The sequence below is a fragment of the Arachis duranensis genome, chromosome 4, assembly GCF_000817695.3.
Source record: "Arachis duranensis cultivar V14167 chromosome 4, aradu.V14167.gnm2.J7QH, whole genome shotgun sequence".
NCBI lineage: Eukaryota > Viridiplantae > Streptophyta > Magnoliopsida > Fabales > Fabaceae > Arachis > Arachis duranensis.
In genome coordinates this window covers 4885761-4903154 of record NC_029775.3, presented here as the reverse complement: position 1 = coordinate 4903154, position 17394 = coordinate 4885761, and the positions used below count along the sequence as shown (strand labels likewise).

Below are 17394 nucleotides of genomic sequence, written 5' to 3'. Positions count from 1 at the left end.
AAAAAAAAAAAAAAACATTTGATTTGGAGTTAGGTTAAGTGAACCAAGGATGTGGATCCACGCGTATTTTGGCGAGGCGGTGCCGCACCTCAGCTAAAAGGCTTCACGGGCCACGTTGCCGACGTGTCATTATTCCATGGGATCCACCTCCTAAGGTCAAAAGTCAAAACTCAAAACTGAAAACTAAAAACTAAAAGGAGCCAAAAAAGAAGTAAAGAACAAAAACGACGTTTCTACGACGCCGTTTCAAAGCATGCAGCTACCGCTATTCGGCAGCCCCTATGGGATATGGACATATGGTATCATCATCATTCATCACTCCAAACGTGAATGCTTGTTTTCTTTCTCCAATTTACATGGTAATCGAATCAAATGCTCTGTTATTTTGGTTATGGCACTTCCCTCGCAATTGATGTGCCTACAAATTCATGGTTATTCAGTCATATGATCTCAGCTTTAGGTGGTGATGTTGGTGGTGGCAACTGCAAGTGCGAGAGGCGTGCCTCCCAAGAGGCGCCACGTCATCACCAGCACCAGCGGCAGTAGACTCTTCAGCTGGAAGCTCCTCATCCTGCTCTGCGTTTCACTCTCCTGCGTCCTCGTTTTGGCCGCTCTCTTTTCTCTTCACTCCTCTTACCTCTCCGACGCTGATAGCTCCAACCACTTCAAGGTAACGCGATCAACGGTTTCTAGAACCTTCCACGGCCCCCCTAAGATCGCCTTCTTGTTCCTCGTTCGCCAAAACATCCCCCTTGATTTCCTCTGGCATGTCTTCTTCAAGGTTCGTTTCCCTCTTCTTTTTCTTTCCTTTTTAAATATTTTTTAAAACTGATCCTTGTCGAAAATTATGAGAATAATATGATTGAGCAGCTTTTTTTTATGGATTTGGTTGGTGCAGAACGGTAACGCTGCCAAGTTCTCGATTTACGTTCATTCGGCGCCAGGGTTCGTGTTGGACGAGTCAACTACGAGGTCGAGCTTCTTCTACCGTACACAAATCTCCAATTCCATTCAGGTTACCCATCTTTCTCCTCTTTTCCCTCTTTTGACTTTTCCAATTGGAGGTTTGCAAAAATAAAAGTTGCTTTTTTTTCGGGATGTTGATGCTTGATGTGGATGCCCTTTCCTATGATGCACAAAATGGAAAGAAAATAAAAAGTAAAATGTTAATTCTCGGGGAACTTCTAAGGTCTGTTTTGTTTGACTACTCACAAATTGAGTTATGACTTTGTTATACGACCTGTGAAGTTTTGTCTCCATGTCCCTTGAAAATATACCTTCTGCTAGACTCGGTGGGTGGACCTGCTAAATTTGTCACCCCGTAATTGAAGGGACACCAAATTGACTCTTGATAAAGGAAAAATTCTTTCCAACGGTTTTTTTAACTTGTCAACCCCTATTAAGAAAATATTTCAAATGGGTTATTTTAACTCGTCAACCAATATGTGTGGTAAGTTACATCTTATAACATTATTTTCTTATTTTTTTTAAAAATCATATTACATAATGCATGGCATGGTTTCATCAAAAGCAAATTATGCAAGATATAGTCAAAAAATCATATATATTTTTTATTATTTCCTAGCTTAAGCAATAATCTGGTGGTAGGAAGCTAAGCATTTGACCTGAATCAAATGAGTATCCTCTATTCATACTCTTTTTTTTTTTGGGCTTGGATATATGTTTTTACTTTTTATCCTAATATGTTCTCTTTGGATATGATTTAGTATAGAGAGTTTTACTAATACAAAAGGGAAATGATTTTATAGAGAAAGTGAACATCTATGTATTTAATGCCATTGGAAACTCAGATTTTATCTTTCCTATAAAAGTCCTTCCATTTTTGTGTTCTTCACAAATGCTCTTTGTAAAACCGATAAAGATATAAATTCTGTCAGCTGCTGTCCGGTATACCAATGTGTTGTCTAGTCCAAATCTTTTAAGTGTTCGCTTAATTCATTTTTTTAGGTTTCATGGGGAGAATCAAGTATGATTCAGGCTGAAAGGTTGTTACTGGCGGCAGCACTAGATGACCCTGCAAATCAAAGATTTGTTCTTCTCTCGGATAGGTTGGCATTTACAAGTCTTGTAATAACATAAGTTTCCATTGGGACTTTTATCTTTATATGTTTCTTCTTTTTCCTGTTTGCCCTGTTTTCTTTGTATCTTTTTTGAAGTGAAAAGGCAGGTTGGGACGTGGTAATTTACTTGCCATAGTAAGAGTCTAAGTTTCTGTTTTCCACGTGCAGCTGTGTTCCTCTCTACAACTTCTCGTATGTGTACAATTATGTCATGGTTTCTCAAAGGAGCTTTGTGGACAGGTAGAGAAGAAGGCTTTGGTTCTTGAGGTGCTTAGCACTATATCTTTTTTGGCTGCTCAATTATAATAATTTAATGTGAAAAGATGTCCAAAAGGTGCAATGAATTAGTTTTTTCATATTGTAGCTTTCTTGATGTGAAGGATGGCCGCTACAACCCGAAAATGTCACCTAAAATACCAAGGGAAAGATGGCGTAAAGGGTCACAGGTCATTTCTCTTATCTTTGATTTTTGTTTAATCTTGATGTTGTTCTTTTCAGTCATGAAGGATCAAATCTGGTGGTATTTTCATCTGGAATTATGTTTCTTGTTTGTTGCTGAAATGTTTTTATTAAAATGTTTTGTTCTGCAATCTGTCAGAACCTACCACCTAGGTGTAGCTATCAGCTATCTCTTGTAGGTGATGGAGGAGCATCAATCTGGATAGCTGAAGGATTGATGAGATATATTAATCCATTTCAATTTACTCTTCATTTATGTGGTTTTTATGTTGTCTGTGCTGTATGTGACAATATTTGGTTCAATCAATTCTGTAGATTAATGGGTTAAAAAGAGGCAAGGAAATCTTGCTTTCCTTTAGAGCTAGTTGGAGAAAATATTGATTGTCATAAATCATTGTTTGCTACATCAGCTGACTTTGGTAACACATACCATGCTATTGGTGTAGTTATTAATTTGGAAATTCAAGCATACTTTATTGATTCATTGATTGCTTTTGGTAGATATCAAATTGAATGCTAAATATCACATTATATTAGTAGGTGACATCATAAACTGTTTATTCCTTTAAAATATGTTTAAAGTTGAATTCATTTTGAATTTTCAGTGGTTCACTGTAGTACGTAGTCATGCAGAAGTAATTGTTGATGATGATGTTATCTTCCCCATCTTCAATAAGCATTGTAAGGTATGTAATCAATCACAACTATTTTCAACCATATTTTATGTTGAGTCAAACTTTTTTGTGTTGATTTATTAAGTTTGCTTTAAAGTTGATATGATATTATTTCAAAGTTGTCTTATAGAACCCAGCACAATACTGTTGCAAGACTGGGATTACTGTAAGTCTTTAATGTGTTAATACTAAGGAATAACCTGTCAGTGTCTGATTATCTTCCCATCTCAGAGACGTCCGCCAATTGATAACAGAAAGGGAAAGCTGAATCTTGTAAGTAGTTTAATTTTAGTTTTCTTTGTATCATTATTGGAATGTATCATGTTATCTTACTGCTATGTGTAAACACAATATCCTTTGCTTCTTTTAAACTGGAAATTTAGTTCAATACTCTATATTATAAAGGCTACTTCTATTCTGATTATATCAAATAATTGCAGGCCGAAGTTGTTATTTTAAATTTCATCCTATTGTCTCTCTTTCCCCCTTTTATTTGGTATTTGATCACAGAATATAGTCAGATGAGTTGCTTTCACAACCCTGGAACAGCTGTAGAATATCTATGATATGGTTCCTGTATACTTTTTTCTCAGACACTCAAATAACCTAATATTTGCAAAAGCCCCATATACAAACCATTTGATTCATGTGTGAGAATTAGTACATGATTGATATTTTTTGTGGGATTTTATGTTTTCACTTATTTGTCATATGTGTTAAAAGATCCTTGTAAAAATCAGAGACCTCTGTGGACTTTATCAAACTATGGAGCATGCTGTGATTCTAGTTTTTTTCATACTGATAACGTTGTCGTGATTTGAGTACTCATCTTATATTATAGGGTGTTGTTTTTGTTTTTGTTTTTATTCTTTTTTTTTCCCACTTTCTTTTCCCTATCAATATAAACGATTTTTAACTATGGTTTTGGCATAAGTGCAGAAACTTCAGAAGCAGCACAACTGTATTCCAGATGAACACTATGTTCAGACATTGCTTGCAGTAAGATACTAAGATTCCTCCCTCACTATTTAGTATTTACCTTTGCTATTTGTGGTTAAGGTTTTCTATTTTTTCCCCATTAAAGTGCAATACCTCTTCAAGTATTAATTTGCAATGATATTCTTTCTTCTTCCCTGTTTTCTTTGTAGATGCATGATCTTGAAGGTCAACTTGAACGTAGAACTTTGACCTATACCCTGTGGAACCAGTCTACAACAAAGATGGAGAATAAAGGCTGGCATCCTATTACTTTCAGCTATGCAAATGCTAGCCCTCAAAGGATAAAGGAAATGAAGGTTATCTTTTGATACCTTATATACCTGTGCATAGATTTAGCTGCATAATTGGTGGATAATTGAGAACTACTTGTGCAGAGATTTCTATTCCTTTTTGTCAATAGTTCTATCAGTTATCATAGGTCTGCAAAATTATGCTCAATTACCATGATTGCATTTTTGTTTCTGGCTACCGTTTCCTTAACCGTGTCTTGTTCTTTCTTTTTTTTTTTTCCTTCTCTCTAACAGGGTATCAATCATGTATATTATGAGACGGAGTTTAGGACAGAATGGTGTCGTGCGAATTCAACATCGGTTCCGTGCTTTTTATTTGCTAGGAAATTCTCCAAGGGAGCTGCCATGCGCTTATTGAGCGACGAAGTTGTTGGCCACTTCCAAGTTTCTGCGATGTTGGACACTCCCCCATGACATGTCCATTCAAATTACATACTGACCTACTTTCACATATACTTGGGACCTCAAATGGGATTGGTATACAGTATACACAAAATAGCATACACCACAGTCCACACAGATTTTGAAGACCCTAGTAACAACATATTTGGGATGTAACTATCTATAATAGGTAGCTGTGGCTGAATCAGTTAATTTGGGATGTAACTATCTATAATAGGACCATATTTATCTGGGTCTAGCTAATATGTTTTACGTATCTATCACGTGTAGTACAGTTATCAGTTGCATAAAGTGATAATTACAGTATAAAGAGCAGCATTTTCCTTTTTATATTTTCGGTATTGGAGAAGCGTTATTCTAAAAAGCTCACGCCACTTCCACAGTGAGTGATAGGGATGATAGTGTATTAGTAGTTCATAAATCTAGCTTCAAAGAAATCAATTGAAGAAAAAGTCATTGATTCAAGAGAAAGTTGAATAGGTGAACAATAATTACTTATCTAATTTGTTCATTAAACAATATATCAAGTAACCACAAAAATATGTCAATGAATAGAAGAAGAATGAACAATCTACTGAAAAACACAGGGCAGAAGATGATATCTGTATTCAAAAGTGAGCCCTTGATATCTTAAAAGCGCTCTCTTTCCATCCTCTTTGCCGAGCCCTCAGTTCCCACAATGCAGTCTCCTTCATCTGATTCACAAGAGCTGCCTCAGCTCTCTCCCTAGCCTCCTCACATGTCTCCATCCCTGAGTTGCACTTATCAGCCTCCTTCTGATACTGTGATGCTAGTTTCTTTGCCTCCAAGAGTGTCGTGTCGGCTATCCTTTGTTTCTCCTCAGCTATGGCTTCCTTCTGCCTTACTTCCTGTGACAAAAGCTCAGTGAATCTCCTCTCAGACCCTTCACCCTCCTCTGGCTCTTGCTTCATACAATCTACACATTAACACATGAACTGTGAAATGAGGCTGTTTTGACAATAACCTTACAATTGTGGCAAAGCCCTTCCTCTAAAATTAATGTGAAAGTTCACTTGAACTAAATTAAATTAAAACTTATAATCTGACCGTTATAAATCAGTTGTAACCGACAAATATCTCAGACATAAACGCATTTTCAATGTTATAATAACTCGATTATCAACAGAATCATCATCTTCGTTATGGTCATTTATCTTTACTTTAGTAACCGACCATTTATAATGAACAGTACACTTATAAATTAGATTGAAATTTGAAAAAAAAAAAAGGTATGCTTTTATTATATAAAGCACAACATATAATTCACTTATACTGACTTGAGTGTGCATGTGCTGCAAAGATTAAGGATAAACTAATGCAGTTAATAACAGCTATGTATTTGCATGTGTGTTTAACTATGATCACGGTGCGTATCGTGATTGCATAGGTGAATTTGTATGGGATTATTATCTGATAACTGCATTTTTTTTTCTATGAGTAGTAGTAATAGAGGGAGAAAAACTGACCTAAAATGGAGTTATTCAATCCTGCATAAGAAAACAAACACTTTCATGAATATGTGAGCATAAGAAACATTTGAAAGGCATGAGAAGAAGAGGTACGTACCGTCAGGGAGAGAAAGAAGAGGTTCAAGAGAGCAATCGCAGTGGCAAGGAGCGCAAGAAGAGACGGTGGAGAGGGACTCGTTGAGATGCCAATAGAGAGGTCTGCCGCCGATGTAACCGATGAGACAGAATCCAACTGTCCACATCAACACCATGAACGCTCTCCGCTGCCTCCTGTTCATCCTTTCTTTATTCTCTTTCTTTCTTTCTTTCTTTCCTTCTGAGTAGATTTTCACACCTAACTAACTAACTAACTGACTGGGGAACAGGATCTTCGCTTGACTGAGCTCTCAGGTGCTTTGCTTTTATTTGGTTTCAAGATTCGCGTATGTATCTGCCTCGCTCTCAGCTACTACCCCCACGCGTCTCTCAACTCACATTCTATTTATACTTTTCTCCATTATTAATGTCTCTCAAATGATACACATTTTTTAATTCCTATGCTTCTGAGTTATAATCTCAATTAAATTTACTAATACTAGTTCTTCAGGATTTTCTTTTATAAAATAAAATAAATTTCATACTTACACTTTTATTTAATAAAAGTGGAAACTCAGGTGCAGTTGACTTGACTAAATTTTTATCTAATGGCTCTCAGATATCAACTTCACCTTAAAGTCGACTTCACCTTAATTTTCACCTTTAATAAATTATTTATATTTTTATATTTTATTGTGTATTCGTTTACATAGACTACAAAATAAATAATAAAATATAAATAATTTTAAAATTGTGTATACGTAATATGAAATTATTTTATTAATTAAAAAAATCTCTAATTCTTTAATATTGTCTAAAATTACATTCCATGTCAATATCATAGTGAATGATAATGTAATTTTGAATTAGAAAGATTACTAGAAGGTTTTTGTCAACACTCGATGTTTATTCTCTTATTCTCAAATAACTATTGTCATTTTTATATTTTACATCAAGTTATTTAATTATACTCCTATTTAATAAAATGAATAAAATTAGTGAATATGAAGTTATGAACAATACTAGTAACATCATACTAGAAAAGAGAATACATGTTCCTTTCGTTTTATGTATAGAAGAAGATTGCTGAATGCCTGCAGTCTTCATGGCAAGAAGCAGAGGGATGTAAATAACGAATCACCTTCATTGGAAATAAGAGAGAAAAAGGTAAAGAACAAAAAAAGGGGTGCCATGGATTAAAGTCTTCATTGGAAATCCAAAACATCACAGCCGTTCATGGAAATGCCGCTGTTTTCACTTTTCAGACATACACAATTGTTATATATGTGATTGCTTTCAAGGTTAATGCTAACTTCCTCCATTTTGATCATTTGCTTTCTCAAAACTTTTAGTGCAAACACTATTTCTTGAAACAGGGGGTGTGAATTGTGATCTGTGAAAAATGTAGTTATGGTCCCATGTATGTCAATGAAACTCCAGCCAGGAATTTTTCTCAGTCCAAGAGATCTCATATGATTCCATGCCTCACCCACTTCTTCCCACTTGTTTATTGAAGCATAGCAATGTGCAAGTTGTACATAATGCCCTGCACTCATAGGCCTCAGCATGAGAATGTCATTGGCAATTGCATCACCAAGTTCCTTATTACCATGTGCTCGACATGCATCAAGGATTATGCCTAAAACATCTAGATGAGGCCTTAAGAATACTTTTCGGTATAGGTTATACCCCTCCTCGACCCTCCCTGCTCGACTGAGGAGATCAACCACACAAGCATGGTGCTCAAGATTTGGTGCAATTCCAAAATCTCTAGTCATTGATTTGTATATGGTCAATCCTTGGTCTACAAGTCCATTATGACTACAAGAAGATAGAACCGACAAGAAAATCACATGGTTTGGTTTAATTCCAGATTTCAGGAACTCTGAGTATAACCTAAATGCAGTTTCTCCTTTGCCATGATAGCCGTACCCTGCAATTATCGCACTCCATGACACCAAGTCATGATATGGCATCTGGTTGAAACACCGTTGAGCGGCATCCACATCGCCACATTTGCAGTACATGTCTACCAAAGAAGTGTCCACTAAGATGCACGGCTGAAGGACGTTTCTTACAACATAGCTGTGTATCCATCTTCCCAAGTGAAGTTGTCCGGTTGACGTGCAGCCTTGGAGGAGGGAGACAATGGTTATTGAATCAGGGTTTTGATGATCACTCCTCATTTCATTGAAAAGCAACAATGCCTTGCATACATAGCCATTTTGGGCATACCCACTGATTATTGTGTTCCAAGAAACCAAATCCCTTTTGCCCATCCTATCAAATACAATGGAACTCTGGTCCAAGTGACCACACTTTGCATACATGGCAACAAGAGAGTTTTGAGCGGCACCATCCAATGGCAATTCTTGCCTCATTATGTAACCATGAACGGATGCCCCCAAATGAATAGACCCAAGTTGACCACATGCTGTAATTACACTGGCCATAGTAGCACTAGATGCCTTCACTCCGAGATTCAACATTTGGCGGAACACACACAGTGCCTTATCAGCAGAATCATTCTTTACAAGGCCTGATATCATCGCGGTCCACAAAACTACATCCCTATCCAAACTCCTCTCAAATATTTTGAAAGCAGTGTCGACGTTCCCACCTTTCAAGTAAGCTACAATCAGTGATGTTTCAATATGTGCATCCAAGTGAAAACCACCTCTCAAAATCTGGCCATGAACTAGCATTCCTAATTTCAACTCCCCCCTTGATGCGACCACAGATAGCACTGACCCAAAAGTCTGCCGATCGGGCTCTAACCCTTCCACCCTCATTGTCTTAAAAAGCTGCAGAACCTCAATCAGATCCCCAATCTGGGCATAGGTCGATATCAGCGAATTCCAAGAAACTAAATCTCTTCGCTCCATGTAATCAAACAACTTCCTGGAATCATCAATGCTCCCACATTTCCCATACACATTCAATAGAGAATTTGACAAGCTTATATCAAACATAAACCCATGCAAAACCGCACAGCCATGCAAACACCGCACTTGAGCAATCTCTGAAACTCCAGAGAGCAAGCTTAGCAATGTAACACTAGTGGGCTGAATTTCCTGCCAACACATCTCACCAAACAAGGAAAAAGCCTCAAGAACACGACCACCGTGGGAATAGCAGCCAATAATGGTAGTCCAAGGAACAACGTTTCTATGAGGCATAAAATCGAACACTTTGCGAGCAACATCAGGGAACCCGAATTTGACATAGAAAGTGATCAAAGAAGAAGCTATGTAAGGATCAAGGGAGAAGCCAAGAAGAACGATGCGTTGGTGGAGGAGGAGGCCAAGGGGGAAGAGGTTGAGGGAGGAACATGCTTTGAGGAGGGTGGGGAAGGTGAAGGGATCAGAAGGGATTTGGGAATGGAGCATGGAGGCATAGGTGAGGAGGACTTGGCGGTGGGAACCTTGGGAGGAAAGGTAGTTGATGTGGCCATTGAATGAGTGAGTGGCGGTGGCTGAAGAAGGTGGTGGTGGTAACAGTACCAGCCACCGGGTTTTGACTGTTTTGTAGGTAGGGAACTTCAGCAGCAACAAGTAGGGAGCCTTTGGTTTGAATGCGTGCATCAGTATAACCCATTACTGATCATTGCTTGCTGTGCCCTCACCGTATAAATTGTCTCACAAAGACTTACTTGAAGAAGGCAAAATGAGTTTCAGAAAAGATATTTGAAAAATAAAAAATTACATGAAGCTTCTTGTAATGTCCACATCCAAATCGACGATCACATTTGTTTTTTTTTTTAAAAAAATGCTACTTTTCAAAAATAAATAGATATTACACATAAAAAAATTTGGAGTAAACAAAAATACAATTGTAAATATTAAAATGCACACGAAAAATTATTTTGATAGACAAAAGAATCATGTTGGAAATGAATTTGTTAAACTTGAAGTATATTTTTGTCCATCGAAAAATCTTCCCCATGTATTTTAATATTTACAAACTTTGGTGTGTTTTTTTTATCTATTTAAAATTCTTTTTATGTGTATTTTATTTATTTACTCAACTTTATAACATTCTTTTTAGCAAAATAATTTTTTAATAACCTCAGTGTTACGGTGGGTAACCGGAGATTAATAAAGTAGATGGCGTAGGTTTGCCCAAAGGTGTGGAGGTGGAGGCTTCCGAATGAGTGTGCAACTCGGGTGACTCCGTCCGACTTGTTTGTTCGAGGAGAGGGGGTGGTACCTGCAAAGACACTCCGATGCCTAAGTTAGCAAGAGTGTGAGCAGGTCTAGAGAGTATTGGACTTAGAGATACCTGAGGGGTGTCAGTGTATTTATAGTGGTGAGCCAATAACCACCGTTGGAGTAGTGCCATATTTTTAGGGTGTTAACCGTCCCATTATCTTAGGGAGGTTAAGATATGGCTCGATAAGTAGTTAGAGAGATTTTAGGGGCAGTTACTCATTTGAATGAGTACTTATCTGCCAACTATTCTTCGTCCCGACTTCTTGGGAGTAAGTCGGGTTTGACACCGACTTCTTAGTGTGAAGGTTGGTGTTTAGTAAGGTTCAATCCTCTGGACTAGGCCTTTTATTTGGACCTGGGCCTTTGTCTTAGTATGTTTATAAATACTTTCCCTCTCTTTCATTTTTTCGTTTCTGCAACTTTTCAAATTTCTTCTTGCTTTGTTCGTGCTTCATTCTTGCATTCGGAGACCTCTGCTTCTTTCAACCTTCCCTTTCGGATAAAGGTTAGTGTTTTACTTTTATGACATGCTTTGTGATTGCATGCTTTTATATTCTTTGGAGAGGGAGAAGTGACGTTGTAGCCTTTCGTATCCCCTTAGGGACTTTCGTTTTTGATTCTTTTTCCTTTTTCCTTTGTAGGTTTTCGTCGTATTTTTAGAAAAATGTCTTCTGTAGAAGCTCTTTCTCAATGGGTTGATGTCACAGTCCTAGGAGAGGAACCTTTGGTTGATGCGGAGTTTATTACTCATCTTCGTACTCACCACAGGATTTGTGTTTCTGAGGATGACGAGCCGAAGTATGAGTTGGTAGTCCCGGGTCCAGAAGACCGGGTTTGCTTTGGGAGGGCCACTGAGGTGTCTTCTCATTTCTTCTTTATGTATGAATGTATGATCACCCGTCTGGGTGTTTTTCTTCCTTTTTCGGATTTTGAGATGTCTGTTTTGCACCACTGTCGAGTTGCCCCTACCCAACTTCACCCCAACTCTTGGGGTTTTCTGAAAATTTATCAATTTATTAGTCAAGCTTTGGACTTCCCGACTTCTTTGAGAATTTTCTTTTTTCTTTTCCATATGACTAAGCCCTTTAGTGGGCTAAACAACAAACAGCAATGGGTATCCTTCCGAGCCATACAAGGTCGGAGGATTTTCACCCTTTTTGACGAATCCTTCCATGACTTCAAAAATTATTTTTTCAAAGTGCAAGCTGTAGAGGGTCACCACCCCTTTTTTCTGGATGATAACTTTTCTCCTTGCTTTCCCTTATACTGGCTGGAGGCCTCCCCTTGTGAGAAATATAGTCTGGATGACCTGGATGAAGTAGAGGCTGCCATTGTGGGGTTCCTCCGAGAAGTGTGGGGGAGGGCCCCATATTTGGATACTAAGAAGTTTCTCCAAGGGTCTCCGACCTTTATCCAGGCGCAGCTAGGTAGCTTTTTCTTGTTTTTAATTTCCGACTTATCGACTGATCATTCCGACTTGTTTGATTCCTTAGCTATTGTTTTTCTTTTTCAGAAATGGCTAAGACAAATGCTCAAGAATCTTTTCAGAGAGTCCAGGAGGCCAAGGCTAAGTCTCGCGCTCGGGCCGGTGGTGCCAGGGTTATCTCTCCTCCTCCTCCTCCTCGGAACGTTGGGACTCTTTCCAAGCCCATTGTAATTTCTTCTTCAGCTCCCCCTCAGCCGCTCCCCGTCGTCCGACCTTCCCCTGATCCAAAGAAGCGCAAGACTTTAGAGTCTGGTGCTTCTAGTGAGGTTAAGGCGGATGCTATTGAGTTTGTCCGAAAGAATATCTATCCCCATGTTCGCATAGGCATGGATGATATGTCTGTTCGGGGCCACCTTACCACTATGGTCGAGGAGAGTCTCAAGGCGGCGGGGGTTTGTGGCAAGCTCTTGGATATTTTTGAGAAGGCTCCCCTCAGCTCTTTAGGGACGACCTCGAAGGTCGAGGAGCTGGAGGGAAGGCTTCGCTCATATCAGGAGCATGATGGAGAGTTGAAGAAGGAGATCGCCAAGCTGAGGGAGGAGAGAGATACCTTCCGGGAGAAAGGGAAGGTTTTGCAGGCCCAGTATAACATGGAGATGGAGTTGAGGAAGACAGCGCAGGCCAGCTATCAAAGTTTATTCAAAGATCTTGTGTCTGTGAAGAATGATCTGTTGAATTCTCGGAAGGCATATGATGAGTTGGAGGACTCAATTGCTGATGGCGCCGAGGAGTCTTGGAGGATTTTCTTGGAGCAAGTCAGGGTAATTGCTCCCGACTTGGATCTTTCTCCTTTACATCCTGACAAAGTTGTTATTGATGGTGCCATCGTGGATCCTCCTGCCCCCGTAATCGTTTCCGAGTCAGAATTGAAGACTCGGGGGCAGAGGATTATTGAGTCCCCTCCTCATTCTAAAGATGCTCCGAGTTCTTCAGTAGTTCCTCCTATCTCTTCATCTCCCATGGATACCTCTGGTGGCGCTCCTCCTGATTCCGGTGGTGGTGATCTTCCTAAAAAATGATTTGTGGCTATATGGGGTCCGGCCTGTGGGCCCCCGTTTTTAAACTCTTTATTTATTTCTTATTGGTGGCGTTTGAACAATTTTCTTTGGCCTTTTGAGGCCGTAAACAAAATATTTTATGCGTACCCTTTTTAATAAGGGTTTTAACAAAATAAATACCCTTTTTTGGATAAGGGTTTAAGTTACCTTATGCGCGTATGCCTTTTTGATTTTCTGAATTCCCCTTGACCTTTTCTTGAAAACCTTTCCTTTTGGCTTGTTTGTTTTTCTGAGCTTTTCGTTTAAGGACTTTTGGGACAACCTTTAAACTTCTTCCTAGGTTTTCCTATCTCTTTTCGTTATCCCTCATGCTCAACTTTGTGTTAGTGAGTTCTTATAACTTAGGTTATTTTTGCGATGCGTTTTTCTTCTACTCGGTCCTTCACTCCAATTTATGGATCGAAGTATTCCCGAGCTTTTCTACTCGGGATCTCGTTTCGACTTATGAGTCTGATTTGTTCCCGAGTTTTTACGATCGACTTCATATAACCTCTTTACACCGACTTGTACCTCGTCGTTTTATCCTGACGACCATTTAGGTCGGTTCATGGGATTTTCACGTTTTGTCGAGCTTAAGTCGACGCGTTTCGTAGGAAGACTTAAAAAATAAAAGGATTTTATAAGAGATATCGTAGATGAAAAAAGATCTTTATTAATTGGGGAGGTACCTTCTTGCTATTAAGGGTTTTAATAGTCTATTTCCCTTAGCCTCTACTATGATGCCTCGTTAAAAACCCTTCTCCAGAAAAAACCCTTTTTGGGAAAAAATCACGAAGTTGGGAAAAGAGTACATCAGGGAGTAGAGTTTGCTTTTAGCTGTAGTACCTTTTCATGTTACAAGCATGCCACGACCTTGGGAGCTCAGTGCCGTTCAGGTCGATTATTTTATAATAACCCTTTCCTAAAACTTCATTGACTTTGTATGGTCCCTTCCAATTTGTGGCGAGCTTCCCTTCTCCTGATTTGTTGACTCGAATGTCGTTTCTGATTAAGACCAAATCATCTGGAGCAAATGTTCTTCGAATGACTTTTTTTGTTGTACCTTGTAGTCATCCTTTGCTTCAACGCTGCTTCTCTTATCTGGGCGCTTTCTCGAACTTCGGGGAGCAAATCGAGCTCCTCTTTGTGCCCTTGTATATTTCCGATCTCATCGTGGAGAATTACCCTTGGGCTTTGCTCATCGATTTCTATGGGTATCATTGCTTCCACGCCATAGACTAGTCGGAAGGGCGTTTCTCCAGTGGCGGATTGGGGTGTTGTCCTGTAAGCCCATAGCACTTGAGGGAGCTCTTCAGCCCAAGCTCCTTTTGCTTCCTGCAATCTCTTCTTTAGCCCTGCCAGTATGACTTTGTTGGCTGCCTCGGCTTGCCCATTGGCTTGTGGGTGCTCCACCGAGGTAAACTGGTGTTAGATTTTCATACTGGCTACTAGGCTTCTGAAGGTGGCGTCGGTGAATTGGGTCCCATTATCTGTAGTAATGGAATAAGGTATCCCATATCTTGTGATGATATTTTTGTAGAGGAACCTCCGACTTTTTTGGGCGGTGATGGTAGCCAATGGTTCTGCTTCTATCCACTTTGTGAAATAATCTATTCCCACGATCAGGTATTTGACTTGTCCTGGCGCTTGGGGAAAAGGACCTAACAAGTCCATTCCCCATTTTGCAAAAGGCCATGGAGAAGTGATACTGATAAGCTCTTCTGGTGGAGCCACGTGGAAATTTGCATGCATCTGACATGGTTGACATTTTTTCACAAATTCTGTGGCATCTTTCTGTAAGGTCGGCCAATAGAATCCAGCTCGGATTACTTTCCTGACTAGTGACCTTGCTCCGAGATGATTTCCGCAGATTCCACTATGTACTTCCTCCAATACCTCGGTTGTTCTTGAGGTCGGTACACACTTTAACAATGGCGTTGATATCCCCTTCTGTAGAGGATATTTCTCACCAAGGTGTAGTGTTGTGCTTCCCTTCGGATCTTTTTAGCTTCTTTCTCCTTTTTACGGAGGATGTCGAATTTCATGTATTCGACTAAGGGGTTCATCCATCCGAGGTTTAAACCGACTACCTCAAGTACTTCTTGTTTATCTTTTATTACTGAGGGTTCCTGGAGGGTTTCTTGGATCAGGCTTCTGTTGTTCCCTCCTGGTTTGGTACTTGCTAACTTGGATAGGGTGTCTGCTCTGCTGTTTAGATCCCGAGTTATGTGTCTGACCTCGGTTTCTTCAAAACGCCCAAGGTACTCCAAAGTTTTTTCCAAGTACCTCTTCATATTTGGGTCTTCTGCCTGGTATTCTCCACTTATCTGGGAGGTCACCACTTGTGAGTCGCTGTATATCATCACTTTTGTAGCACCGACTTCTTCTGCTAGTTTTAGTCCAGCAATCAAGGCTTCATATTCTGCCTGGTTATTTGAAGCCGGAAATTCAAATTTTAAGGAAGCCTCTATCTGGATTCCTCTTTCATCTACCAATATTATGCCTGCGCCGCTTTCCGTTTTGTTGGAGGATCCGTCTACATAAAGTTCCCATGTAGTTGGTTTTTCCTCTTGATCCCTTGCGTATTCTGCTATGAAGTCGGCGAGGCACTGGGCTTTAATTGTTGTCCGAGTTTCATATCTCAAATCGAACTCGGAGAGCTCTATTGCCCATTGAACCATTCTCCCTGCAACATCCGTCTTTTGGAGGATCTGCTTCATGGGTTGGTTCGTACGAACTCTTATTGTGTGAGCTTGAAAGTAAGGTCGTAGCCTTCGTGAGGCTATTACTAGGGAGTAGGCAAACTTTTCTAGTTTGTGGTACCTTAGTTCAGGGCCTTGTAGAACTTTACTGATGAAGTAGACTGGATGTTGTCCGACCTCGTCTTCTTTTATCAGGGCTGACGAGACAGCCCTGTTTGCTATGGATAAGTACAGAACGAGGTCTTTCCCCGGTACTGGTCGGGTTAGGATAGGAGGTTGGCTTAAAAACTTTTTGAACTCTTGGAACGCCTCCTCGCATTCCGGAGTCCATTCGAATTGGCATCCCTTTCTTAATAAGGAAAATAGTAGGAGGGATTTTAGTGCCGATCCTGCCAAAAATCTGGAGAGGGCTGCAAGTCGGCCATTGAGCTGCTGGACTTCTCTCAAACAAGTTGGACTTCTCATTTCTAGGATGACTCTACACTTATCGGGATTGGCTTCAATCCCTCTTTGTGTTAGCATAAACCCTAGAAATTTTCCTGCCTCCACCGCAAAGGCGCACTTTGCGGGATTTAGTCTCATCCCATGCAGCCTTATGGTATCAAAGACTTGTGATAGGTCGGACAAGAGGTCGACTTCCTTCTGGGTTTTTACCAGCATGTCGTCGACGTATACTTCCATTAGGGTCCCTAGGTGAGGGGAAAACACTTTATTCATCAACCTTTGATATGTGGCTCCTGCATTCTTCAATCCGAATGGCATGACCACGTAGCAGAAATTAGCTCTGGGTGTGATGAATGACGTTTTCTCCTGGTCTGGCTCATACATCGGGATTCGATTATATCCCGAGTAGGCGTCTATGAACGACAAGTACTGGTACCCCGAGCTGGAATCCACTAGGGTATCAATACTTGGCAAGGGATAAGGGTCCTTGGGACATGCCTTATTTAAGTCGGTATAGTCGACACACATTCTCCATTTGCCATTCTGTTTTTTGACTAGCACTACATTGGCTAGCCACATTGGGTACTTGACTTCTCTGATGAAGCCAGCTTCCAGAAGCGCCTGTACTTGTTCTTCTACTATTAGGGCTCGTTCTGGTCCGAGCTTGCGTCTTCTTTGTTGTACAGGTCGGGACCCTGGGTAGACCGAGAGCTTGTGGGACATGAGCTCGGGGTCAATCCCAGGCATGTCAGAGGCTTTCCAGGCGAAGAGGTCGGAATTATCTTTTAGGAGTTCAGCCAGCCCTTGTTTTAGAGTTTCCCCTAGGTTGGCTCCTATATAAGTGTTTTTTCCTTCCTCGTTACCGACCTGTATCTCCTCGGTTCTTCCTCCCGGTTGTGGTCGCAGCTCGTCTCTGGCCCTTGCGCCGCCGAGCTCTATTGTGTGAACTTCTTTGCCCTTTCCTCTCAGATTTAGGCTTTCGTTGTAGCATTTTCTTGCCAACTTTTGATCTCCCCTTACTGTTGCTATTCCCGCTGAGGTCGG

At 40.1% G+C, this 17394-nt stretch overlaps 3 protein-coding genes across 4 annotated transcripts; 1 reads left to right on the top strand and 2 right to left on the bottom strand.

Moving 5' to 3' along the window:
• Positions 1–464: 464 nt before the first annotated feature.
• Positions 465–5236, top strand: LOC107482977 (glycosyltransferase BC10; the record flags this gene model as incomplete). The annotated part of the gene is given in 10 exon segments (XM_016103575.3): positions 465–781; positions 899–1015; positions 1969–2069; positions 2250–2321; positions 2446–2527; positions 3146–3226; positions 3422–3487; positions 4154–4213; positions 4363–4509; positions 4738–5236. Coding segments are annotated over 10 exon segments (1221 nt in total). The 3' UTR covers positions 4918–5236.
• Positions 5237–5377: 141 nt separating this feature from the next.
• LOC107482978 (uncharacterized) lies at positions 5378–6834 on the bottom strand. 2 transcript variants are annotated; one of them, XM_016103576.3, is made up of 3 exons: positions 6493–6834; positions 6393–6413; positions 5378–5842 (listed from the first exon to the last, which is right to left on the bottom strand). In XM_016103576.3, exons 1-3 carry the CDS (start codon positions 6671–6673, stop codon positions 5514–5516), a joined length of 531 nt encoding a protein of 176 aa, XP_015959062.1. In that variant the 5' UTR covers positions 6674–6834; the 3' UTR covers positions 5378–5513. The 2 variants fall into 2 exon arrangements, with proteins under 2 accessions (XP_015959062.1, XP_052116178.1); XM_052260218.1 differs by lacking the exon at positions 6393–6413.
• Positions 6835–7530: 696 nt separating this feature from the next.
• Positions 7531–10123, bottom strand: LOC107482976 (pentatricopeptide repeat-containing protein At4g04370-like). The gene has a single exon (XM_052260217.1). The coding sequence runs from the start codon at positions 10052–10054 to the stop codon at positions 7676–7678; it is 2379 nt and encodes a 792-aa protein (XP_052116177.1). The 5' UTR covers positions 10055–10123; the 3' UTR covers positions 7531–7675.
• Between the last annotated feature and the right edge of the window lie 7271 nt (positions 10124–17394).

Bases quoted from the DNA above. Each gene is read 5' to 3' on its own strand.
- LOC107482976 (XM_052260217.1), bottom strand. From the start codon at position 10,054: ATGCACGCATTCAAACCAAAGGCTCCCTACTTGTTGCTGCTGAAGTTC.
- LOC107482978 (XM_016103576.3), bottom strand. From the start codon at position 6,673: ATGAACAGGAGGCAGCGGAGAGCGTTCATGGTGTTGATGTGGACAGTT. The intron at 6,414-6,492 runs GTACGTACCTCT...TTTCTTATGCAG, and splicing joins TCTTCTTTCTCTCCCTGACG to GATTGAATAACTCCATTTTA. The intron at 5,843-6,392 runs GTCAGTTTTTCT...GTTAATGTGTAG, and splicing joins ATTGAATAACTCCATTTTAG to ATTGTATGAAGCAAGAGCCA.